Source organism: Oryx dammah, unplaced genomic scaffold, assembly GCF_014754425.2.
Source record: "Oryx dammah isolate SB20612 unplaced genomic scaffold, SCBI_Odam_1.1 HiC_scaffold_1, whole genome shotgun sequence".
NCBI classification, from domain to species: domain Eukaryota; kingdom Metazoa; phylum Chordata; class Mammalia; order Artiodactyla; family Bovidae; genus Oryx; species Oryx dammah.
Genome location: NW_024070185.1, coordinates 5,649,906 through 5,677,367, shown reverse-complemented (window position 1 = coordinate 5,677,367; position 27,462 = coordinate 5,649,906). Strand labels below are relative to the sequence as shown.

The window sequence follows — 27,462 nt, the reverse complement described above, 5'->3', positions numbered from 1 at the left end:
TTGTAGAGCTTGTTAAAGAAATATAACAAGTGATTTTTATTGTAGATAGTCATAAAACTTTGAGAAAGACATTCAAATAAAGTAGAAAAAAAATCAATTCCTACTCTTTCAATTTAAGAGTTAATGAGGACACTACAGAACTTTATGTTCAGATGAACTCCATCCTTTTAAAAAACCTACGAAACAAACAAGCACTGACACATTTTGGATTTTCTTTTATCTCACAGCCAAGAGCCAAAATGAAATTTACAGTACTTGCTGTCGCCGTTGGACTAACTTTGCTGCTAGGAGTCCAAGCCATGCCTGCAAACCGCCTTTCCTGCTACAGAAAAATACTAAAAGATCGCAACTGTCACAGTCTTCCAGAAGGAGTAGCTGACCTGACAAAGATTGATGTCAATGTCCAGGATCACTTCTGGGATGGGAAGGGATGTGAGATGATCTGTTACTGCAACTTCAGCGAACTGCTCTGCTGCCCAAAGTAAGGAAATGCAGTCACAAAACGTATGGTTGTAAAATGTATGCATAACGACTTTCTTAAGACACCTTCACAAGGAGTTTGCTGAAACTTATCACCTTTTTCAATAAAATCCTATTCCCATCTCAGCTATTTTTTAGGATCATCAACATTATGTACTGAACTGAATGTTTTCATTTAAGAGACAGAGTTTGGCAGATTTTAGTAAAGCTAAATGAAAGACAAATTAAGAACACCCCAGTCTATTAAAAGGTTTTGGATAAAAGATCCCAGTGAACAGATCAAGTAACAGGATGGAAAAGTTTGGTAACAGTGAGAGGAGGAAAAACTTTCTAGTTCTATATATGAGTTAACCAGAAATTAACTAAATTGAAGTTTCTACCAGCTTGGAAAGTAGATGTATTTTAAGTATAATACAAAGGTAGATGAATCAATAAAGATTTTTAGCTCTTGATTTTAATGTAGCCTTTTCCAGGTTATTGGGGAATCTCAAATACTATGATCTTGCCTATTTCATCTGAAATTAGTTTTTTCAAATTACTTTCAACATGTGTCATCATAGTTTTTCATTTTTCTAAGAAATCTGTGAGATAGAAAGGGCAGATAAAACCGCTTTATCAGGGAAAGGTGCAGAGAGGTAAAATGACTAGCACCAACCACCTAACTAGTTAATATCAGCTCTGACACTAGAACCCAGGACTCCTGATTTGGACCAGGTAATTTTTCTACCAAACCAGTTGGTTCTTAGGTGTGGTTCCCAGGACAGCAGCTCCAGTATTAGCTGAGTTCTTGTTAAAAATGTAATCCAATCTTGGACCCCAGACCAAACCAGCTGGATCAGAAACAATGGAGAGGAAGCAAAGCAATTATGGTTTAAACCCTTTGATTCTGATGCATCATAAAATGCATAATTTTTGTGATTATGCATTTTATCTCATAATTTTGTGAGAATCACTTGATTAAACAATGATATCAAGAATGCAAGTTAACTGATTCCATAAAATGACTTAACTTTTCCTACATAAATGAAATGCTATCTAATATTAAAATATCATACTTAAAATTTTCTTATAAGATTGAAACTGATTTACTGAAATGTACTTGTAGTTATTTTATGATATAATTTTGTGATCATCCATTGTTAATGGATAAAATAGAAGTATGAATATATAAAGTAGTTTCTATCTGATTTAGGGTTACTGCTCTTGCATTAGCAACAAATAGCTAAGCATATTTCTTTTTTTTTTTAACCTGTAAACACAAATTTTGCATCTTTTTTTTTTCAGTTGCACTGAGATATAGTTAAATATAGCACTGTTCACATTTAAGGTGTACAGCACAGTGAGTTGAAAGAAATAGACAGTTGACCCTTGAACAACACATATTTGAACTGCATGGGTACACTTACCTGCAAATTTCTTTCACTAAATACATACTATAGCACTATATCATCTATGATTGGCTGAATTCTCAGATGTTGAACTACAGGTATGGAGGACTGACTGTAAAGTTATTCACAGATTTTTGGTTGCACAGAAGGTCAGTACCCCTTATTGTATTGTACTGTTCAAGGATCAACTGTATTATGAAATGATTAGCATAATAAGTGCAGTTAACACAAATCACCTCACATGGTCAAAAAATTGTTTTTCTTTGTGATAACTTTAGGATATCTTATCTCAGAAACCTTCAAGTATATCACACACAGTGTTAGTTATGGTTATCATGTTGTACACTGTATGCTAAGTATATTTCTACTGAGCCATAATCATAATACTACCTTGCACGTACACATAATTTGATATTATTCCATGCATTTTTTCAAATGGAGTGGCATTTTATTACAAACAGCCCTCATTTTCCTAATTTGTTTATCCATATTTCCCCACCTTAATAATTCCAAGTCCTGTGGATCATATTTTGATTACACATAACATTAGTACAGAAGGTAGCATCACATTTTTATATATCACCTTAAGTGATTTTTCCAACAAGAGTAAAGTTGAGTAGCTCAACATTTCATCTTTCCCTATAAAGCCTAGAAATGTATTTATTTGCTTCCCTAGAAAATTTTAAACTTCTGTTTCTTATCAGTAGATTTAAACATTATGCCCATCCCCACCCATAACAGAGAAGTGAATTTTTTGGTATGATTGTAATGTTTTGAAGTCACCCAGTCTTTGCTTTTCTTTATCAATAAATGATAGCATCATGTCAATGGCAAATGGTGAAAAGTAGAAGAATTGATTACCTTCTTGATTTTTGTTGCTTCTGTGGCAAGTCTTCCCACTCATTCTCATACTTTGCTCACCTGAAAAGAACAGTTTGGTCTGAAATCCTGGAAATCACTGTCCAATTTTAGCCCAGCAAAGACTAACATATATCTTAATTTCCAGCTGGATTTAATTCATGTTCTACTCTTTTTCAGAGATGTCTTCTTTGGACCAAAGATCTCTTTTGTGATTCCTTGCAACAATAACTGAACATCTTCATGTATTCCAGACAAACCACCCATAATTCCCCGCAAACAGTGCTATAATAGTGTAACTGTATTTCTGGTTTCTGTGCAGTGCAATAAAGCACAGATTTTATAAATTCTTACTTGTCTAAGCAAACTTGTGTTAAATAAGTAGTAATAAAAATTCAATTTAATTTTTCTCTGTGGACATTGTTTAAAATTTTTCACTAGAAAATTTTCTTCTACAAGGTGTTTAATATGCTTGATAAAAGAATTGTTTTCTAGATGCAGAGCCGTAACTGTGGATCAAAAACTAAGAATACTTTCACTTCTTCATTAACAGTTATTGACCATGTACACTTAATGGAAAGAACCAGAGATAAATTGAGGTTCTTGGAAGGGAAACTAGAAATTTTCTATTAAAAGTAACAGGGGGAAAGGGAGTCAATATGTGCATAAATATGCCAAATACTTTAAGTGTATTTGCATTTTGCTCTTTTAAAAACAACGAAATTGTCAAGATAAATATTCTTAAACCAATCTTTCAGATGCTAACTTGAGTTTAAGATATTTGCTAAAAAATCAAGACAGACTTTGAATAGAGTTCCAGCTCCAAAACACTCACATAGCTGTATCCTTAAAACTATGCAGCATACCCCTGACATGTCCCTTTTTGGGGGGAATAACAAAACACATATTAAACGATATGGATGGTAAAAATAAAAATTAAAAAAAAATAAAAGATATGGATGTTGGATGAGAATTTAAAAGTCACACAAAGTTTAAAGGTAAATAAAACAGATTCTTTCAAAGATATTTTCTGGTTGTTAGAGGCAGTATTGGACTATGCTCCATACCTTAGGAGTGTTCACTGACTGGTAGCCAGCAGAAGTAATTTCAGAAAGTCCTTCATGTTATAAAAATGTATTAAATACTTGCTCAGTGCCAGTTATTTAGGGATGCTACAATTTGGGAATGTAGTAATGAATAAGACAGACTTCTCTTCTTGGAATTTGTATTCTACCAAAACAGTAATCATTACAAAGATTTATAAATGTGAAGCCTGCTGCTCCAAAGAAGAAGTATAGGATGCAAGTATTGCTGTGGGGAAACATTTGAGAAGCATCACACATGTAGTAAAACTAGGAGATAACCATTTTGTGTATTAAAGTGACATTATTTCATTGAAATACATCCTTTGGGGTCCCTGATCTGTTTCTGAAGACCACATCCAGAACAGTATCTGGTATCTATTCAGTGTTCAATAGGAGTTACTGGGCTGAATAATGGATTAAAGATAATCTCTTTAACAAGTGGTGCTGGGAAAACTGGTCAACCACTTGTAAAAGAATGAAATTAGAACACTTTCTAAAAGCATACACAAAAATAAACTCAAAATGGATTAAAGATCTAAACATAAGACCAGAAACTATAAAACTCCTAGAGGAGAACATAGGCAAAACACTCTCTGACCTAAATCACAGCAGGATTCTCTATGACCCACCTCCCAGAATATTGGAAATAAAAGCAAAAATAAACAAATGGGACCTAATTAAACTTAAAAGCTTCTGCACAACAAAGGAAACTATAAGCAAGGTGAAAAGACAGTCTTTAGAATGGGAGAAAATAATAGCAAATGATGCAACTGACAAACAACTAATCTCAAAAATACACAAGCAACTCCTGCAGCTCAATTCCAGAAAAATAAACGACCCAATCAAAAAATGGGCCAAAGAACTAAATAGACATTTCTCCAAAGAAGACATAGAGATGGCTAACAAACACATGAAAAGATGCTCAACATCACTCATTATCAGAGAAATGCAAATCAAAACCACAATGAGGTACCATTTCACGCCAGTCAAAATGGCTGCGATTCAAAAGTCTACAAGCAATAAATGCTGGAGACGGTGTGGAGAAAAGGGAACCCTCTTACACTGTTGGTGGGAATGCAAACTAGTACAGCCACTATGGAGAACAGTGTGAAGATTCCTTAAAAAACTGCAAATAGAACTGCCTTATGACCCAGCAATCCCACTGCTGGGCATACACACCGAGGAAACCAGAATTGAAAGAGACACGTGTACCCCGATGTTCATCACAGCACTGTTTATAATAGCCAGGACATGGAAACAACCTAGATGTCCATCAGCAGATGAATGGATAAGAAAGCTGTGGTACATATACACAATGGAGTATTACTCAGCCATTAAAAAGAATACATTTGAATCAGTTCTAATGAGGTGGATGAAACTGGAGCCAATTATACAGAGTGAAGTAAGCCAGAAAGAAAAACACCAATGCAGTATACTAACGCATATATATGGAATTTAGAAAGATGGTAACAATAACTCTGTATGCAAGACAGCAAAAGAGACACAGATGTATAGAAAAGTCTTTTGGACTCTGTGGGAGAGGGAGAGGGTGGGATGATTTGGGAGAATGGCATTGAAACATGTATAATATCATATATGAAATGAATCACCAGTCCAGGTTCAATGCATGATACTGGATGCTTGGGGCTGGTGCACTGGGACGACCCAGAGGGATGGTACAGGGAGGGAGGAGGGAGGGGGGGTTCAGGATGGGGAACACGTGTATACCTGTGGTGGATTCATGTTGATGTATGACAAAACCAATACAATATTGTAAAGTAATTAACCTCCAATTAAAATAAATAAATTTATATTTTAAAAAATAATAAGATAATTTTGAGGTAGTCAGAATTCAATTCAATTCAATTCATTTAAGCCAGAACATGTTTTCAAATAGTATGACCTCTGCAAAAATGCATGAAGTGGAATTGTTTAAAAAATTAAAATATATTGTTTTATTAACATAGCATATGATTTGATTGAGCTTTTTCTCCTGCACTGAATTGACAGGTATTAAAGTCAAACTTACTCATTAACAGAAATCTTACATCCTTTCTGGAACAGTGCATAGAATAGGTAAACAAAGAAAATTATCAGTAAATCTGTTACATTTTCGACTCAGTATAGACTGTCTCTGAGGAAGACAAAAAAAGCAATTCAGCAATGGCATTTTATTAAGTATTCCCTTAATGCTGCAATCAAACTGTGATGAGAAAAACAGCACTTGAAAAAAGGCTGAATATTAATAAATGGAATTTTATAGATAATTATGATGATTTTCATCATATTCTTTCCTTTATGGAAATAGCTTGTAATATCCAATTATATTACATTCTTTTAGAAACAAATGCATTATAGAAGCACACATTGTTTCTTATAAATGTAAAAACATGAATGTTCACACAATTTATGCAACAGTTTCTGACTTGGTCAACATGTTTTTAAAAGCAAATATTTCATCCAATTATTTAATGAATGGATTTTTTTTCAATAGCTTTCAGCTACAAAATGACTAACCTTTTATTGAAAATGTACTAACACCATCTTTCATCTGAATGAGGTATTTGCTACTATCATCATCCCTACTCTATGGACAAAAATGGCAAGGCTTAGAGATTAAGTGGTTCATCCAGAATTACATTATCAGAGCAGTAGAGCCAGGTTTTGAATATGGCCAGTCTTCCTCTAGAACTCAAGTCTTAACCTCTGCTTTACTTAATAGCATCATCTAATCTATTTCCTTTTCAGGAAAGCAAACTTACTTGTATTAGACATATGACTGTACATTTCATATAGCTTATATATGCTAAATGCTTACTGAATAACAATAAAAATTTATCTTTGACTTTCTATAGTTTTGTTCTTACTATAAATTCCATGGTACTGAGCACAAAGTTGATGGTTGTTGGTAATACTTACTAATATCTCATCTCTTATTGATGAAATTTTTCTTTTCCTCATCACAATGTATAGGGACGCTTTGCTTTTTTTGTTTGCTGGGATTAAGTACTAATCCTAGAGGATTATTAAAGATTGGAAGCAACATGGAGAAATAAAACAATGAGCAACAATTCTCAGAGGGAGAGAAGGACAGGTAAGAACATTCACAGATTATTCTGCAACTTTAACTTCCTTATAATTGCTCATAGATACACAGGAATTCTTTTAATAATAAATTGTTTTAGCAAAGTATTATGGCAGCTGCTTCTAAAATGTAAATAATCTTGTCAGTAAACACTATGGGCTTTAAAATAATTTTCACAAAAGGAAAAAATTATCAAATTCATATATTTCTAAATCATATTGCATTAACAGCCTATACCTAAACTTTTTTCTCAAAGAATTAAAGAGAAACTGATATTTTAAAAGTATAGTAAATTGACATTGAATTAGCTCCCTCAGTTTACTTCTATAAAATGATATCACCAAAATGTTCTCATTTTGGTATAGTGGTATAACTGGAAAGCAATGCATGGCATACATGTAGCCAATATACTCTCAGAATTTTACAAATAAAAACCTATAGTAAATTTTAAATGAAAAAACTGTATGTGATCTACGTTTCTAGAGTCTTAGAAGTCAAAATATAAGGCTGTTGGGTATTATGGATATAAAACTGACTTGATGTCCACTTGAAATATACATTCAAGGGGCTGTACATACCATACACATGCACATAAACGGATGATAATCCAGTAGCAATTACTATGATTATTCTTTGAGAACTACAGTTGACCATGTAGACTATAAATGTAACTGGGACATGAACATACAGTAAACTAAAGTTTATAGTATCAGCTTTTAGCTACAAATAAATAGAAGCAATTTTATGATCTCAAAAAAATGAATTCTATAGTAAATAGTACACACACTTGAAAAAAATACATATATATATATAAGACATTTCTTGACACTTTTAAACTAACTTCAGATAAATGAATAAGCAATAACATGACAAAAATTTATTTTTGAACCACTATCACTTGCCTAGATCATCATCTAAATTTTGCTATCAAAGCTATGCAAATCCTTGTAAATAGCAATAAAGACAGCTGGTCTGGCCATACTAATATTAAACAATATAGATTTTAAGTTAAAAAAATTGTACAAGAGACATTTTGTAGTTAAACAAAAGGTCAAGCTACAATAAGATTTAAAAATTACAAATATATACACACCAAACAACAGAGCCAGAAAATATATGAAGGAAACTAACAGAAGTTAAAGGAGAAAAAGACAGTTCTACAATAATAGTTGGAGACCTCATTTCCTTACTTTAAATAATGGAAAGACATCTAGACAGAATATTAAAAAGGAAATAGGGGATTTGAACAATACTCTAAACCAACTAAACCTATCAGACATATACAAACACTTCACCCAATGATAACAGAATACAGATTCTACTCAAGTGCACATGGAAGATTCTTCAGGATAGACTGAAGCATCTTTATGTTAGCACATAAAACATTTTTCCATAAATTAAAAAAATTGAAAGCATACAAACCATCTTCTCGAACTATAATGGGATGAAGCTAGAAATCAATAACAGAAGAAAAACAGGAAAATCAACAAATATGTGGAAATCGACAAATGCATCCTTAACAACAGTGAGTCAAAGAAGAAAAAGATAGAAAAATTAGAAAGTAATTTAAGCATGAATGAAAATAAAAATAAAACATACCAAACTTATGGGATGCAGCAAAAGAGGACCTCAGTGGGAAATTTATAGCTGCAAACATATACATTAATAAAGAAGAAAGATCTCAAATCAACAACTGAATTTTGTACTTTAACACTAGAAAAAGAAGAGCACACTTAATCCAAAACCAGTGGAAGAAAGAAAATTAAAAAAATTAGAGCAGATATAAATGAAATAGAAGATGTAAAAACAATAATCAACAACCTCAAATAAAAAATAAACAAAATTGATAAATCCTAGCAACACTACTGAAAAAAAAGGAGAGAAAAAGCACATATAACTAAAATTACAAATAAAAGCAGGGGTATTACACTTCTTACAGAATACCCTCTAAATCTCATCTTCTGAGAATTTCCTATCAACCTCATTTTCTCAGAGCTCTCTCATACTCTCCTTCAAGCACACCTTCTCTCAGAAACCCTTCTCAAATTCCTTCTCTCAGGAATCTTCAAACTCTCTTCCTTGCCTTCAGATTCCATCAGAAATCGTCTTTGTCTCAGAATTCCCTCAGAAATCAGATTTTTTTTAACTTCAGAATTATCTCAGGATCTTCTTTCCCTCAGAATTCCCTAAAGAAATCTTATTTCCATCAGAAATCTCCTTCTTTCCCTCAGAAATATGCTTTCCCACAGAATTCCTGAAGAAATGTCTTTCTAACTCTGAGAATTCCCTCAGAAATCTGTTCCTTAATCTCAGAATTATCTCAGAAATATACAGAATTTTCTGCAAAATTCCCTGAGAAAACACCTTTCCCTGAGAAATATCTAACTTCCTCTCAGGTGTTTCCTGCTTTCTCTCAGATATCTCTGTCTCTTCTTCAGAATAACTTAAGAAATCTCCCACTTTAAAAATAGAAACCCCTCAGAAATAACCTCCATTCCCACAAAAAAAAAAAGCCTCAGAAATCTCCTCCTTACCCTGAGAAATCATACAAAAATCCCTCATGACCTCCTTATTTAGGTCATTTTAACTCAGAACTTCTTAATTTCTCTTAATTTTTACCTTAGAAGCAGTAGTTTGTGTCAGGTTTTTGAGAAACCTTTTTCCATCAGATTGAGTTCAGAAGTCTCTAGATTCTGTCAGATTTTACCTCAGAACCCTCTAGTTTCTGTCAAAATTTACCTAAAAACCCTCCAGTTTCCGTTACATTTTACCTCAGAACCCTGTGGCTTCTGATAGATTTTACCTAGAACCATATGGTTTCTGTCAGATTTTAGCACAGAACCCTCTAGTTTCTGGCAGATTTTAACTCAGAATGTCCTAGGTTCTGTCAGATTTTACCTCAGAATCCTCAAGCTTCTGTGACTTACTTCAGAATGTCCTAGGTTCTGGTCACATGTTACCTGAGAACCCTAAAGTTCCGTCAGATTTTACCTCAGAACCTTGTCAGTTGTCAGATTATACATCTGAACCCTTTGAGTTCTGTCAGATTTTACCTCAGAAACCACTACGTTCTCTCATATTTTACCTCAGCACCCTCTAGGTTCTGTCAGAGTATACCACAGAACGTTCCAGTTTCTGTCAGAGTTTACCTGAGAACGTCCTGAGTTGTCAGGGTTTACCTCAAATTCCTTTAGTTTCTGTCACAGTTTACCTCAGAACACTTTGGGTTTTGTCAGATTTTACCTAGAACCCTCTAGTTTCTGTCAGATTTTAACTCAGAACCCTCTAGGTTCTGTCAGATTTTTACTTTAGCACCGTCTAGGTTCTGTCAGATTTTACCTCAGAATGTCCTAGGCTCTATCAGATTTTTACCCTCTAGGTTTTGTCAGATTTGACCTCACCACCCTCTAGGTCCTATCAGAGTATACCACAGAATGTTCTAGTTTCTGTCAGAGTTTACCTCAGAACATCCTAGATTCTGTCAGGGTTTACCTCAAATTCCTCTAGTTTCTGTCACAGTTTACTTCAGAACCCTCAAGTTTCTGTCAGTTTTTACCTCAGAACATTCTTGGTAGGTCAGATTTTACCTCAGTACCCTTTAGGTTCTGTCAAATTTTACCTAGGAATGTCCTAATCTCTGTCAAGTTTTACCTCAGAACCCTCTAGGCTCTGTCAGATTTTACCTCAGAACCCTCTAGGTTCTGTTAGATTTTACCTCAGCACCATCTAGGTTCTGTCAGATTTTACCTCACCACCCTCTAGATTCTGTCGGATTTTACTTTAGCACCCTCTAAGTTCTGTCACAGTATACCACACTACATTCTAGGTTTTGCAAGAGTTTACCTCAGAAGGTACAAGATTCTGTCAGATTTTACTGCAAAATTCCCTAGATTCTGTAAGATTTTACCTGAGAACTGTCTATTTTCTGTCATATTTTACCTTAGGACCCTCTAGGTTCTGTCAGATTTTACTGCAGAAGCCTCTAGTTTCCATCAGATTTTACCTGAGAACCCTCTATTTTCTGTCAGATTTTACCTCAGAACCCTCTGGTTTCTGTCAGATTTTACAAGAGAACCCTCTAGGATCTGTCATATTGTATCTCAAAACCCTCTGGCTTCTGTCAGATTTTACCTCAGAACCCACTGGTTTCTGATAGATTTTATCTAGAACAATCTGGTCAGATTTTAGCTCAGAACCCTCTCAGTTCTGTCAGACTTTACCTACCACTCTCTGGTCTCCTTTCATTTAACCTCAGGACTCTAGTTTCTATCAGATTTTACCTCAGAATCCTCTAGGTTCTCTGAGATTTTACCTCAGAACCCTCCAGTTTGTCAGATTTTACCTCAGAATCTTCTAGTTTCTCTCAGATATTACCTGAGAATGTCCTAAGTTCTATTGGATTTTACATAAAACATCCTAGGCTTGTCAGATTTTACCTCAGAACATTCTAGGTTATGTCAGATTTTTACCTGAGAACACTTTCGGTTCTGTCAGTTTACCTCAGAATGTCCTAGGTTCTGTCAGATTTTACCTCAGAACCCTCCAGGTTTTGTCAGATTTTACCTCGGAACCCTTTAGGTTCTGTCAGATTTTATGTCAGAACCATTAGATTTTATGTCAGAAACCTTTCAGTTCAGTTCAGTCACTCAGTTGTGTCTGACTCTTTGTGACCCCATGGACCTCAGCACATCAGGCCTCCCTGTCCATCACCAACTCCTGGAGTTTACTCAAACTCATGTTCATTGAGTAATGATGCCATCCAACCATCGCATCCTCTATCGTCCCCTTTTCCTCCTGCCTTCAATCTTTCCCAGCATCCGGGTCTTTTAAAATGAGTCAGTTCTTCGCATTAGGTGGCCAAAGTACTGGAGTTTCAGTTTCAGCATCAGTACTTCCAATGAATATTCAGGATTGATATCCTTTAGGATGGACTAGTTGGATCTCCTTGCAGTCCAAGGGACTCTCAAGAGTCTTCTCCAACACCACAGTTCAAAAGCATCAATTCTTTGGTGCTCCAACTCTCACATCCATACATGACTACTGAAAAAAATCATAGCTTTGACTAGACGCACCTTTGTTGGCAAAGTAATGTCTCTACTTTTTAATATGCTCTCTAGGTTGGTCATAACTTTTCTTCCAAGGAACAAGCGTCTTTTAATTTCATGGCTGCAGTCACCATGAGCAGTCATTTGGGAGCTCCCAAAAATAAAGTCTGACACTGTTTCCCCACCTATTTGCCATGAAGTGATGGGACCAGATGCCATGATCTTACTTTTCTGAATGTGGAGTTTTAAGCCAACTTTTTCACTCTCCTCTTTCACTTTCATCAAGAGGCTCTTTAATAGTTCTTCGCTTTCTGCCATAAGGGTGGTGTCATCTTCATATCTGAGGTTATTGATATTTCTCCTGGCAATGATGATTCCAGCTTGTGCTCTGTCCAGCCCAATATTTCTCATGATGTACTCTGCATATAAGTTAAATAAGCAGGGTGACATTATACAGCCTTGACTACTCCCTTCCCAATTTAGAACCAGTCTGTTGTTCCATGTTCAGTTCTAACTGTTGCTTCCTGACCTGCATACAAATTTTTCAGGAGGCAGGTCAGGTGGTCTGGTATTCCCATCTCTTTAAGAAGTTTCCACAGTTAGTTGTGATCCACACAGTCAAAGGCTTGGTCATAGTCAATAAAGCAGAAGTAGATGTTTTTCCGGAACTCTTGTTTTTTCGATGATCCAACCTCTAGGTTCTGTCTTATTCTATCTCAAAACTCTCTAGGTTCTGTCAGATTTTCCTCAGTACTCTTTAGGTTCTATCTGATTTTACCTCAGAAGCATCAAGTTTCTGTCAGATTTTACCTCAGCAGACTCTAGTTTCTGTCAGATTTTCTCTCAGAATGTTCTAAGCTTGTCAGATATTACCTCAGAACACTCTAGGTTGTCAGATTTTACCTCTGAACCCTCTTCTTTTTGTCAGATTTTACCTCCGAGGTTCTGTCATGTTTTACCTCTGAACCCTTTTTTCCCTTGAGAAATCTCCTTCAGTCCCTCAGAAATCTTCTTTTCTTTAGAATTCCCTCATTATTTCCCTTCTTTCCCTCAGAAATCTGCTTACTTCCTTCAAAATTCCCTCAGAAATCTTCTTTCACTGAGAAATCTCCTTCTTTCCCTCAGAATTTCCTTAGAAATCTTCTTTGCCTCAGCACGGGGTGGCGGGGTGGGGTGGGGGAAGGGAGCAAGGGCATTATTAGCAACCTTACAGAAAGTAAAAGTAGTATAAGTGAACAGTATGAACAAATGTATGATAACAAATTGTCTAATCTAGATGAAATGGACAAATTCCTAGAAACACAAAATTACCAAAGTTGACTCAAGAACAAATAGAAAACCCCATCTACCTTATAATAAGTAAAGGGATTCTATCAATAATAAAAAATTTCCCATCAAAGAAATGTCCCGGACCAGATGGTCACTAGTGAATTCAATCAAACTTTTAAAGATCAATTAATGTCAATCCTATTTAAATTTTTCCAAAAAACGGAAGAGGCAACATTTTCTAACACATTCTATGAGGCTAACGTTATCCTAATAGTAAAGTGAGATAAAAACAGTAGAAGAAACTACAAACCTATGATATCTATATTCATATCCCTTATGAATACAGATGCAAAAGTCTTCAACAAAATAGTGACAAACCAAACCCAACAACATAATAAAAGTATTATATACCAAGTGATATTTCCCCCAGGAATGATAGGATGATTCAACAAAAGAAAATAATTTAATGCAATACATTACATTAATAAAACAAAGGAAGAAAGCACATGATTACTTCAATATATATAGAAAAAATATTTGTCAGAATTCAATACTCTTTCATGATAAAAACAGGAAACTAAGAATAGAAGGAAACTTTCCTTATAAAACAGAGAGCATTTAGGTATACCCACAATTAACATTATACTCATTGATAAAAGACTGAAAACTGTCTTCATAAGGAAAAGAACAAGACATAGATGCCTACTTTCATCATTCCTATTCAATATTGTACTATAAATCCTAGCCAGAGCAATTTTGCAAGAAAAATAAATGAAAGGCATCTAATTAAAAAGAAGTAAAATTATCTCTAAAGATAACATGATTTTGAAGATAGAAAATCTCATAAAATCCACTAAACTACTACTAGAGCTCATAAATGAATTCAGGACAATTGCAGGGTCAACACACACTATCAGTTTTCTATACACAAGTAATGAATAATGCAAAATAAGATATTGAGAAAACATTTCCATTTATAATTTCATCAAAAGAATAAAATATGAATAAATTTAACCAAGGGGGTAAAAGACTTGCCCACTGGAAACTAGAAAACATTACAGAAAGAAATTAAAGAAGACCTAAATAGATGGGGAAACAGTGGAAACAGTGTCAGAGTTTACTTTCTTGGGCTCCAAAATCACTGCAGATGGTGATTGCAGCCATGAGATTAAAAGACGCTTACTCCTTGGAAGAAAAGCTATGACAAACCTAGACAGCACGTTAAAAAGCAGACATTACTTTCCCAACAAAGGTCCGTCTAGTCAAGGCTATGTTGTTTTTTTCAGTGGTCATGTATGGATGTGAGAGTTGGACTGTGAAGAAGGCTGAGGGCCGAAGAATTGATGCTTTTGAACTGTGGTGTTGGAGAAGACTCTTGAGAGTCCCTTGGACTGCAAGGAGATCCAACCAATCCATTCTCAAGATCAGCCCTGGGATTTCTTTGGAAGGAATGATGCTAAAGCTGAAACTCCAGTACTTTGGCCACCTCATGGGAAGAGTTGACTCATTGGAAAAGACTCTGATGCTGGGAGGGATTGAGGGCAGGAGGAGAAGGGGACGACAGAGGATGAGATGGCTGGATGGCATCACCGACTCAATGGACGTGAGTCTGGGTGAACTCTGGGAGTTGGTGATGGACAGGGAGGCCTGGCATGCTGTGATTCATGGGGTCACAAAGAGTCAGACATGACTGAGCAACTGAACTGAACTGAAAATTAATGGAAAGATATTCCATATTCATGGATTGAAATACTTAACATTTTTAAGATGGCAATTATTAAGTGATCTACAGAGACAGTACAATCTTCATCAAAAGTCTATGGTCTTTTTGGGGGGGCAAAAATAGAAAAACTAGTCTTCTAATTCATATGTAACTGCAAGGGTCTCCAAGTATCCTAAACCATATTGAAAAAACTGGAGAAGGGAATGGCAAACTACTTCAATAGTCTTGCCTTGAGAAACCCATGAGCAGTATGAATAGCCAAAAAGATGCAACACCAGAAGATAAGTCACTGAGGTCAGTAGGTGTCCAATATGCTACTGGGAAAGAGCAGAGAAAGAGCTCCAGAAAGAATGAAGAGGCTGGGCCAAGGTGGAAACTGTAGTCAATTGTGGACGTGCCTGATGATGAAAGTAAAGTCTGATGTTGTAAAGATCAATATTGCATAGGAACCTAGAATGTTAGATCCATGAATCAAGGTAAACTGGACTAGGAATTTGTGTACTAAAAATGAACAGGAATGGACAAATTCAATTCAGATGACCATTATATCTACTACTGTGGGCATGAAAGAAATGGAGTAGCTCTCATAGTCAACGAGAGTCCGAAATGCACTACTTTGGGTGAAATCTCAAAAACGACACAATGATCTCGGTTCATTTCCGAGCACATCATTCAACATCACAGTAATCCAAGTCTATGCCCCAACCACTAATGCCAAAGAAGCTGAAGTCAAACGGTTCTATAAAGGCCTATAAAACCTTCTAGAACTAACACCAAAAAAGATGCCCTTTTCATTATAGGGGATTGGAATGCAAAAGTAGGAAGTTAAGAAATACCTAGAGTAACAGGCACGTTGGCCTTGGAGTACAAAATGAAGGAGGGCAAAGGCGAATAGAATTTTGCCAAAATGTTCTAGTCATAGCAAACACCCTCTTCCAACAACACAAGAGAAGACTCTACATGTGGATATCAACAAATGTTCAATACCAAAGTCAAACTGATTATATTCTTTGCAGCTGAAGATGGAGGTGCTTTATACAGTCAGCTAAAACAAGACCTGGAGCAGACTATGGCTCATATCATGAACTTCTTATTGCAAAATTCAGATTTAAATTGAAGGAAAGGAAAACCACTAGACTATTCAGGTATAACTTAAATCAAATCTCTTATAATTATACAATAGAGGTGATGAATAGATTCAAAGGATCAGATATGACAGACAGAGTGCCTGAAGGACTATGAATAGAGGTTTGTAACACTGTACAGGAAGCGGTGACCAAAACCTTCCCCAAGAAAAACAAACGCAAGAATGCCAAGTGATTGTCTGAGAAGGCCTTACAAATAGCTGAGAAGAGAAGTGAAAGGCAAAGGAGAAAGGGAGAGATATATCCAACTGAATGCAGAGTTCTGGAGAATAGCAAGGAGAGATAAGAAAGCCTTCTTAAGTGAACAATGCAAAGAAATAGAGGAAAACCACAGGATGGGAAAGACTAGATATCTCTTCAAGAAAATTGGAGATACCAAGGAAATGTCTCATGCAAAGATGGGCACAATAAAGGACAGATACAGCAGGGATCTAACAGAAGCAGAAGATATTAAGAAGAGGTGGCAAGAATACACAAAAGAACTATACAAAAAAGATCTTAATGACCCTCATAACTATGATGGTGTGGTCATTCACCTAGAGCCAGATATCCTGGAGTGTGAAGTTAAGTGGGCCTTAGGAAGCATTACTATGAACAAAGCTAGTGGAGGTAATGGAATCCAGCTTAGCTATTTTAAATTCTAAAAGAGGATGCTATGAAAGTGCTGTACTCAATATGCCAGCATATTTGGAAAACTCAGCAATGGGCACAAGACTGGAAAATGTCAGTTTTCATTTCATTGCCAAAAAAAGGCAATGCCAAAGAATGTTCAAACTTCCACACAAATTGCGCTCATTTCACAAGCTAGCAAAGTAATTCTCAAAATACTTTAAGCTAGGTTTCAACAGTATGTGAACTGAGAACTTCCAGAAGTACGAGTTGGATTTAGAAAAGGCAGCAGAACCAGAGATCAAACTGCCAACATCTGTTAGATCATAGAAAAAGCAAGAGAATTCCAGAAAAACATCTACTTTTGCTTCATTGACTACGCTAAAGCCTTTGATTGTATGGATCACAACAAACTGGAACATTCTTAAAGAGATGGGAATACCAAACCACCTTATCTGTCTCTTGAGAAACCTGTATGCAGGACAAGAGGAAACAGAACAAGACATGGAACAACAGACTAGTTCAAAACTGGGAAAGGAGTACATCAACACTGTATATAGTCACCTTACTTATTTAACTGCTATTTGGAGAACATCCTGTGAAATACAGGGCTGGATGAATCACAAGCTGGAATCAAGTCTACCGGGAAAAATGCCAACAACCTCAGATATGCAGATCATACCACTTGAATGGCAGAAAGCGAAGAGGAAAGAGCCTCTTGATGAAGGCAAAAGAGGAGCGTGGAAAAGGTAGCTTAAAACTCAACATTCAAAAAACTAAGATCATGGCATCCAGTCCCATCACTTCATGGCAAATAGATGGGGAAAAGTGCAAACTGTGTCAGATTTTATTTTCTTGGGCTCTAAAATCACTGCAGATGGTGACTGCAGCCATGAAATCAAAAGACGCTTGCTCCTTGGAAGAAAAGCTATGACAAACCTAGACAGCATATTAAAAAGCAGACACGTCTCTTTGCTGACAAAGGTCTGTATAGTCAAAGCTATAGTTTTTCCAGCAGTCATGTTCTCATGTGAGAGTTGGACCATAAAGCTGACAAAGGTCTGTATAGTCAAAGCTATAGTTTTTCCAGCAGTCATGTTCTCATGTGAGAGTTGGACCATAAAGAATTCATCCTTTTGAATTGTGGTGCTGGAGAAGACTCTTGAGAATCTGTTAGACTTCAAGGAGATCAAACCAGTCAATCCAAAAAGGAAATGAACCCTGAATATTCACTGGAAAGACTGATGGTGAAGCTGAAGCTCCAATGCTTTGGCCACCTGATGCAAAGAGCCAACTCACTGGAAAAGACCCTGATGCTGGGAAAGATTGAGGGCAAGAGGAGAAGGGGGTGACAGAGGTTGAGATGGTTGGATGGCATCACTGACTCAATGGACATGAGTTTGAGCAGACTCCAGGAGATAGTGAAAGACAGAGGAGCCTGGCATGCTGCAGTTCGTGGGGCTGCAAAGAGTCAGACAAGACTTGTGACTAAATGTAGTGAAAAAAAAGTAGGACTCACACTTCCTGATTTCAAAACTTATTACACAGTTACAAGTCAAAAAAATATAGCCTAATAGAAATACAGCCTAAAATAGAATTGAAAATATAGAAATAACCCCAAATATCTATGCAAATTGATTTTCAACAAGGGTGCCAAGACCATTCCAATGGAGAACAGTCTCTTCAACCAACAGTGCTGCAAAACTGGATAACCTCATTCAAAACAATGAAGCTGGAACTCTACCTCACTCCATATATACATAAATTGACTCAAAATGGATCAACAACCTACATTTAAGAGCTAAAATTATAAAATTCCTAGAAAAAAAATAGGGGCTAATCTTTATAACCTTGGATTTGGCACTAGGTTCTTAGGCTTGACACCAAAAGTATGAGCAAATGAAAGAAAAAAAATTAATTGTACTAAATAAAAATTTAAAATTTTTGCCTCAAAGAACATTATCAAAAATATGAAAAGGCAATCTACAGAATGGGAAAAAATATTTGTAAATCATATATCACATATAGAGTTAATACCTAGAATAAAGAATTCCTACAACTGAACAACAAAAACAGCCCAATTTAAAAATGAACAAAGGAATTGAAAAAAAAATAATCAAAACCACAATGCTATCACTTCACACCCAGTAGGACAGCTTTAATTAAAAAAAAGGAAATACAGGCATTAGCAATTTCGAGAAATAGTTGTTAATACAGCCACTATCGAAGTTTGGAGGTTCCTCAAAATATTACAGCAACTCCACTCCTAGACATATACCCAAGAGAAATAAAGACATGCCCACACAGAAACTTGTACACAAATGTTTATAGCAGCATTAGTCATAACAGCCAAAGGTGGAAATCAAAATGTCTAAATGTTCATTAATGGATGACTGGAAAAACAAATTGTCACACACACATACGCACACACATTGGAATGTCATTCAGCCATAAAAAGGAGAAAAGTACTAATATATGCTGCAATTTGGATAAACCTTGAAAACATCTTAAGAAAAATCCACACAAAAGGACATGTGTTATATGATTCCCTTTACATGATACACCGTAACAGGCAAATCCATAGATACAAAAACATTAAAGGTTATCAGGGGATGGGAAGAGGTAGAATTAGGAGTAATTACTTGTGGGTGTTTCTATGGGGTGATGAAAAAATTTTAAATTAGAGCTGGTGGTTGCACAACATTGTGAATACATTTTGTTGATATTTTCAACTAAATCACATCCCACTCTTTGCGACTCCATGGACTACAGCACACCAGGCTTCCCTGTCCTTCACTATCTCCCGGAGTTTGCTCAAATTCATGTCCATAGAGTGGGTGATATTATCGAACCATCTCATCCTCTGCTGCCCTCTTCTCCTTTGGCCTTCAATCTGTCCCAGCATAGCGGTCTTTTCCAATGAGTTCATTCTTTGCATCAGGTAGCCAAAGTATTAGACCTTCAGCTTCAGCATCAGTCCTTCCAATTAATATCCAGGGTTGATTTCCTTGAGGACTGACTGGTTTGATCTGCTTGCAGTCCAACAGTCTCTCAAGAGTCTTCTCCAACACCACAATTCAAAAGAACCAATTCTTCAGCACTCAGCCTTCTTTATAGTTCAACTTTCACATGCACACATGGCTACTGGAAAAACCATAGCTTTGACTATACTTATCTTTGTCAGCAAAGTGATGTCTTTGCTTTTTAATATGCTGTCTAGGTTTGACATACCTTTCCTTCCAAGGAACAGCATTTTGTCAGAACTCTCCACTATGACCCATCCATCTTGGGTGACCCTACATGGCATGGCTTATAGCTTCATTGAGTTAAACAAGTCCCTTCACAAAGGCTGTGACCCCTGAAGATATGAATAAACTAAATATTACCAAACTGTATAGTGATTAATTGTATATCATGTACATTTCAACTAAAAAAAAAAACTTCATGTAGAAATAATAGAGCTTACTTTCTTAAAGAAATACATTTCAGACATTAATTTTTAGCCTTTACCTAAACTATTCAGTGAAGGGTAGTTACCAAACAACTTGAGCTCCTGCCACACATTCTACCCCAACAGCAGTCAAATTTTGATTCTAACATTAAATGTAATCTGTATCCTTTCAGAGATATGACTTTCCATTTACTTTTTCTTGTTCAGATTTTAAAAACAGTAAGAATTAAAATTTCTATGTAAAAGTTTTACTTTGCAGCTTCTTGAGTCTCTTGTCTTTGAGGGGGAGGCTCTTAAATTCTGTTTTTCATGTTTCAAATTGCTCTAACAAGATTTAATTTCATTGGATAAATCAACACTCAACTCTCATTATCTCACTTTCTTATACAACTACATTTTATGCAAGTAATTGTATGAAATTAAGATTGAGAGGCAAAGGTTATATTCATAAACAAATAGCTTCAAGCTTTTCTCATAAGAGGTAAAAATATTTAAGAGAAAACTGACAGAGAATGAAATGTAAAAGGAGGTAAAACAGAAATCAAGTCAGAGCTATATATGATCAAAATTTCAAGCTTATTTCATAAAATTTAAGCCTACAGTCAAGTTTCTACTGAAAAAGAAAGTTTTTATAGATTTAGGCAAAAACATAAAACATAGAAGTAATGGTTTTTTCAAACAAATCACCATATTTTGTAGCTGTGTGGTTGGTTCATCTTCATACAGCTAAGACAAGACTTCCCATGGAGATTTCTGGAGTACTAGAAACAAGATGTTTCTATATACTAATTATTACAGCCTCTGGCTTATCAATAAAGTTGCAAGTAAATCTTTAAATGGCCTAAACACCAGTATCGTATTACTGTTCACATTTTCTGTCAGTATACTCAGAACACTCAGAAATACACAGACTCACCTTCTGTTGAACTAAGATGTTCTTGAAATTTATCTACATAGTGGTTCCCAAGCAGGGGTGATTTTGTTCCCCCAGAGCCATTTGACAATGCCTAGGGACATTTTTAGATATCATCTTTGGAGCTCTACTGCATTAGAATGTGGACTCCAGTGACACCACCAAAACTAAAACACACAGGACAGCCTCCCACAATAAAGAATTATCAGGACCAAATGTTGACTTTGAGATATCCTGAGCTGCATTAATGGGCTCATCCATTTCCATCCTAAAATCTGCACTACATGTTTTGTTCTGATGTCACAAGCTATAAATTTGATTTGTAACTGTAAGCCTTTGGCTAAATATTACAATCTCATGAAAAGTAGAGGTAAAAATATTTAAGAGAAAACTGACAGAGAATGAAATATAAAACTAAATAAAACAGAAATCAAGTCAGAGCTATGTATGACCAAAATTTAAAGATCTTGATAAATTCTCGATCTCTCCAACTTATTAGTTTTAATTTGCATTGTAAACAGTACAGAACATGACTGAAAATTAAAGGGCAGTGCAGAGGTTCTTTCTATATTTGTGCCATATAAATACTTTTTCACTAAAACAAAATTTAAAGAAATGACAAACTATTTAATTCTACATTCAGATTTCAATTTTCAGCACTACATTTACCTTTGCTGACACATTAACTCTTCTTTGGAAGGAAGTAGGCATCAAATTATTTGTTCTTCCTGCTATTTTGAACTTGTTAGTACTAAAAAGCACTTAAAAAATAATACTATTTAGGATATCCTTAATTCCAAATCAGATTGCCCCAGAGAGAGCAAATGGGCGACATCTATTACTTTTGTTAGTTTCTCAGAACTAAAAAAAGGGAAAAAAGGTAATAAAGTGATCTTCAAATTAAAATTTCAATTAATACTGGTCCCTAAAAGTCAGTTTAAAATAAAAATCAAGTTCCACAAAATAAATACACTGAAGCAACTATAATAGTAATAACCTTTATTTAAAATATTTTTTAATCTAGGAAAGCTCATTGTACATGAGTTTCCAACTAATCAGAATCAAAACAAGAAAATAAAACCAGAGAAAATCCTCTGTAGAAAAAATACACAAGGAACATTTCTACACGTGAAAAAGCAGTAAGCAGTCTTAACATCTGAACATCCAAGTTTTAATTCCATCTCTCCTAGTGAACACTACTATCAACCTTGAGATCTGACTTGTTCTTGTCATTCTTCACTGAGTAGATGAAATATGTTAAGGTGTCTTTTTCATTCACTGGAATAGACCTAAAGTGGCAACCAACTATCTATAAAGAAAAAAAATTGAGGAAATTAAATTATAGATATTAATAGATTTTATAAACTAGGTAAAAAAAAAAACACTGTCATCAAAAGAAAAAGTGTGCTAAGAGCTATTTCCTTTCAAAAATAAATTGTATTTAACAAAATACCAACAGGACCAAAAGCATATAAGAATAAGATGTTATGAACAAGAGATAGTGTAATTTCAAAAAAACCCTTAGCCCACTCAATTAAGTATATATTAATCAGAATGCGTACTTCACTTTATTTCTTTTAAATTTTATAGCTGAGATGTAGATCAAGAATTAAATACTTTTATTTGTAAACTTCAAATATCAATGAAATAAAACAGAATATAAGAGTCCACATGCATTATATAATGGTTTATGGTTTTTCTTATGGAAAAAGAACAACCATTAAGTCGGAAAAGTTTTGGTACAATAGAAACAAACCAAGAATTATCTTACAAATATGTTTGCCATGACTTAACATTCATTCATTCATTGGAAATATTCTTTGTTAAGATTCCCTGAAATTTTTTCTGTATAAAAATGATGGATGAGAAATGAGAAGGGAAAGGATGTCCATTGAAGAATGTTTACCTGCCTTCTTGCTTTTCATTCTGCTAATGTAACACATGCACTGCAACTACCAGCAGAAGTATATTAGACTAAACTGGGGCACTGAAATGCATATTTAGATTCTAGAAGATAAGACTTCTTAAAGAAAAAGATAAGAGACTTACAGAGGCTGGTCACTCAACTCTGCAATTGTTTATAAATATCTGCCTTTCTGACTAAGTTATAACACTCATATATTTGGATTTCTCATTTCTAAGTAAGAAAACAGATCTTTAAAAGAAGATCAGATTATCAAAAACATCAGGTTTGATTTCTGCATTTAAAAAAATATACATTTAAATATAACATTTAAAATAACCAATTCTTAGGTTGTCATTTGTCCCCAAATAAAAGCACCTTCACTATGTATCTGTTTATATATCAATATATTAATAATTTCATCATGGCAGGAAATATGTTTATGTTATATTAATGTACTATAAAACTTGAAAAGGACTTGACCTTTTAAATCAAATTTAAAGAAAAATTAGATTGTTGTTATCTCAGTAAGAAGGAAAGAAGAAATTCTGGCTAAAGCTTTAATGTTAAAAAGCATTCTGCCAAAGAAGTGTACCTTCTATTCACCTATGTTATTCAATAGGGACATTTTATAAAATGTTGGTTTTCTAAATTCAAGCTGAAGAATATGAAGAAGACTGATTTACATATTTATTTATAGTATGTCAAGTAGGTTAAGCATTTTTATTTTAAACATGATAGAAGTATAAACATATAAATCTATAGATAGCTTAATATGACACACACATTTCTTGGCTCTATTATTTCCTGAGAACACAAGCACTCAACTTTTCAAAATTCACTGAAGGACTGCAAGTCCTATATTCAAGAACCTATAAGTAAAAGCTTGGATAAAAGTCTTTGCGTTTTTTTAGTTATAAAAACAGGGATGCTTCACATAAACAAACTAACATCAACAAGAACAAATTCTGAAATAGCTAAATCAGCAAGTTACAGAAATACTGTTTAGAGGTTTATCTGTAAAATCTATTCCAACAAAAACTTCCAGAAAATCCTAACAAAGACATCAAAGCTTATTAATTTATTATCATGCCTCAATTATGTGCTCAATAAGTGTTTCCTGAGTAAAATAAAATTTTAAAAGAAACAGGTTTCTAGAGAGAGAATAAAAAAAAAACTTTTACTATTTTTCAAAGTCAGTATTAGAAGATGCTTAGAAAACTGCATATAATCTAATGAGTAATCATTATATAAAGGAATTTCCTAAGTGATAGACAAACATTTCTAGGCAACTAGATTCTTCCACATTAGATTTTATTAACTTTGATTTTTCTAACTGAAATGTATTGTTATACATACTAAATTAGCATCATTAGTATTTAATGACTTTTTTTGTATTAAAGGTTAAATAGTTTAAAACTTATATATACCTCAACAAGCTGTGCTTTATTAAGCCCCGGTCTGGTTGGGAGTTTGAAGTGTCTTTTGTATCTCCTAAGTGTATTCACCTGTAGTTGGTATAAATCAACCTAGAAAAAAATTAACGTATATGAATTAGTTCATATCATTTGCTAATGACTAATATTTGCTCTAAAAAACATTTCAACTTCAACACAGTGAAAATTTAATTCCATTATTTTAAAAGGCTTTTAAATAATCAAAACTAAAAATGCATTAAACACTTCAATCTTTTGAGGATGATTATTAAAGACTGGGGACTATAAGAGTTGTCAATTGAGTAGGGAGGTTCAAGAGGGAGGGGACATATGTACACCTATGGCTGATTCATGTTGAAGTTTGACAGGAAACAACAAAATTCTGTAAAGTAATTATCCTTCAATTAAAAAATAAGTAAATTGTTTTTAAAGTAAACAAAAAAAAAATTGTCAGTTGAAGCCATAACAAGTCAAACTGCATAACTGCATGTTAACTGGCTGTATTTAATTTTGCTTTCATTTTTAGAGTTTTCAAATGCTTCAAGTATTTTTACAATTTGTTCATATTTTTTAAATAAAACTTTCAGAAGTTTTACATTTAACTGACAAAGCTTTCACCTACCTCCGGAGTATCAATATCTTGAACAGGTGAATCTCCTCCATCATCATCACTCCCTTTTCTCTTTCTTCTGTTTCGCACGCTCTGAATTAAGTTTTTATGATAATCACAAATGTAAAGATGTCTTGCCTGAAACAGAAAAGTTCCACAGACAACTTATGATTACAGGAAAATGTGTCTATGTATTAGTAAAATACATAGTTACGGTGAATTATTAAAAATATAAACATTAGTAACAGGCCATTGTTAAGACAACGCATGTTTCTTGCTACTCTTAAGTCCTGAACCCAGTTAAAACATATCATGTCTAGCAATACTGTTAAAGAGGACTGGGGGTGGGGGGGTGGGGAGAAGTGCCAGTAAGGGAAGGGAGAGAAGCAGAGAATGAGAAATTCCTACGCTCTGGATTCTGTCATCAAATTGCAGCGATGGTGAACTAAATTAGTTCAGCTATGCCGTTTTTTTAAACAAGGGAAAAAAGATGCTGGCCACAAGTTTGCTGTTTGATAGTATTTTCTTTACTTAAAAGAGCATTTAAAATATTAATACCACAGCGAATGCTTCCTAATCTAACTTAATACTCAAATTATAATCCAGACATAAAACCATCCACTTTTGACAAATAAATTGACTTGAATTATGAACTTTCCTGAGTATTAAATAAAAGCATTTATTTATAATACGTTTTTCCAACCAAAGCAATATGAAATGATTCAAGTATACCTGGAAAGTTTCTCAAGAACAGAACTGAGGAACTAACTGAATAGGCAGAAAGTATCCCAAATAAAGTTCTCAAAAACGTTAATTATATAGTTCTGAGAGCTGTACGGTAGCCTCTGAAATACTGGGTTTTATACATCAGCAGTTACTTCTTAAAAAAAAAAAATTGAGGAGTGAGCTAACAGGTTTCCAAATTAAACTTTGAGCTAAAGTGCAAGTTAAGAAGATGCAGGACGTGTGCTGGTTCTCACATCTTGTGATTTATTACCGCTCCCCAGGGCTCGGAAAAGTGGAAACGGTCGTTTCTAAAAACCTCCTAGATGGTCAGAGGAACAGACCTGCGAAAGGACGAAGAAAGAAACCCTGATGGCTGCCAAACCGAGGGCTAACCCGCAGCGGCTGCCCACTCCCCACGTCTTGAGCAGCTGCCGTAGATGATGACACGGCCGCGCGGCTCGCAGCCGTGGGCCCCCACCCCGCACCCGCAGGACCCGGGACAGGGTCCTAGTCGCCCGCAGCGTCCGGTCCTGGCTGCACTTCATTCCTGGACCGGGGAAGCTACCCGCTCGGGCAGCAAAACAAAGAAGGTGCCTCGGTTCCAGAAGGAGCCGTGGGTTGCAGGACAGCTACTCTGGGTTCTCGGCGCGGCCGCCCCCTTTGTTTCACCACCGACCCCCTCAGAGGAGGAGTGGAGGCCCTGCGCGGGTGGGGGCGCGGGAGCGGGTCCGGGAGGCGCGAGAGTGTCTACTGCGGACGGCGGGCCGAGTTGCAGCACTTTGTTGTTTGCTTCCTACTAGGGACCCCGGAACCGGCTCGCGAGGCACCCAGGTCTGGGGCTCCCGCACCCCCACCGACACGCGTCTGCTCCTCTCCCCGAGCGCCCCGGGGGGGCGGGCAGAGCAGATTCGTACCGCCGTCACTTACGCTCTTATCCAACTCGATCTTCACCTTCTTCTGGGAGATGCTCTTCTGGATCCTCTTGCTGAAGCTGGCGTTGCCCGCCGCCCGGCCGCACCGCTCGCCGTCCTCGCGCAGACAGCACAGCTGCCCGGGGCCCGGCCCTGCCGCTCCCGGCGGCCCCGCCGCCGAGACCGCCCCTGCACCCGGCACCTCGGCCCCGGCGCCAGCCCCAGCCCCGTTCCCGGCTGACGCGGCGGCGGCAGCAGCGGCGACCACGGCGGCCACAGCGGCGGCCGCGTCCCCGCCGCGGCTCATGTCCTCGGGAGTGAAGCCGTTCATGTTCCCGCACTCGCAGCGCCGCGCTGACTGAAGCCTCGCTCTCCGCGCCGCCTGCCTCTCTGGAGATGCCGGGGTCTCGGCGGTCCCTCGCACCTGCTTAGCGGAGACTATTAACTCTGAGCCAGGGTCCTCCGGACAAGACCACGAGGCCCAGGCCTGCTGCTCTCTGCAGGCACAGGGTCAGTGGACGGGGCGTGGGATCGGGAACTGGAATCTGGCGTCGCCTGGAACTGGGACGCCGCTCACTGTCACATGGAGACTCCTCAGCAGTCGGACCTCGATACCTCCGCCTCCCTTCGGCCCTCGATCTGCGCAAGCACATTGCGCCCTCGCCCGTCCCGCCCCTTCCACTCTGCCCGCAGGGCACCACGGGAATTGTAGTTCTCTTTTGGGGAGCCAACCTAAGCTCCAGTCTGACATCGAGCTTCATGGTTTAGGAAAACTTCTTATCCCAGCATTCATCGCGCGGAGGCGGATCTGGATTTTTTTTTTCT

The 27,462-nt window shown here is 36.4% G+C and overlaps 2 protein-coding genes across 4 annotated transcripts in view; one reads left to right on the top strand and one right to left on the bottom strand.

Moving 5' to 3' along the window:
* Positions 1-3,407, top strand: part of SCRG1 (stimulator of chondrogenesis 1) — an 11,999-nt gene extending 8,592 nt beyond the window's left edge. Inside the window, exons 2-3 of the mRNA XM_040230640.1 lie at positions 228-481; positions 2,907-3,407. Of these exons, the coding sequence (XP_040086574.1) occupies positions 240-481; positions 2,907-2,961 (297 nt within the window). The 5' untranslated portion in view covers positions 228-239 and the 3' untranslated portion in view covers positions 2,962-3,407. The remainder of the gene's footprint in view (positions 1-227; positions 482-2,906) is intronic.
* Positions 1,718-27,462, bottom strand: SAP30 (Sin3A associated protein 30). Of its 3 annotated transcripts, XR_005719314.1 has the most exons (5): positions 26,654-26,740; positions 25,981-26,067; positions 25,013-25,138; positions 24,385-24,483; positions 18,821-22,360 (listed from the first exon to the last, which is right to left on the bottom strand). XR_005719314.1 is itself a non-coding variant. In XM_040230473.1 (4 exons), the coding sequence occupies exons 1-4, from the start codon at positions 26,966-26,968 to the stop codon at positions 2,775-2,777; spliced, it is 555 nt and encodes a 184-aa protein (XP_040086407.1). In that variant the 5' UTR covers positions 26,969-27,462; the 3' UTR covers positions 1,718-2,774. The 3 variants fall into 3 exon arrangements, 2 of the variants coding, with proteins under 2 accessions (XP_040086407.1, XP_040086318.1); XM_040230473.1 differs by lacking the exons at positions 18,821-22,360; positions 25,981-26,067 and adding an exon at positions 1,718-2,789 and having other exon boundaries at positions 26,654-27,462; XM_040230384.1 differs by lacking the exon at positions 25,981-26,067 and having other exon boundaries at positions 26,654-27,299.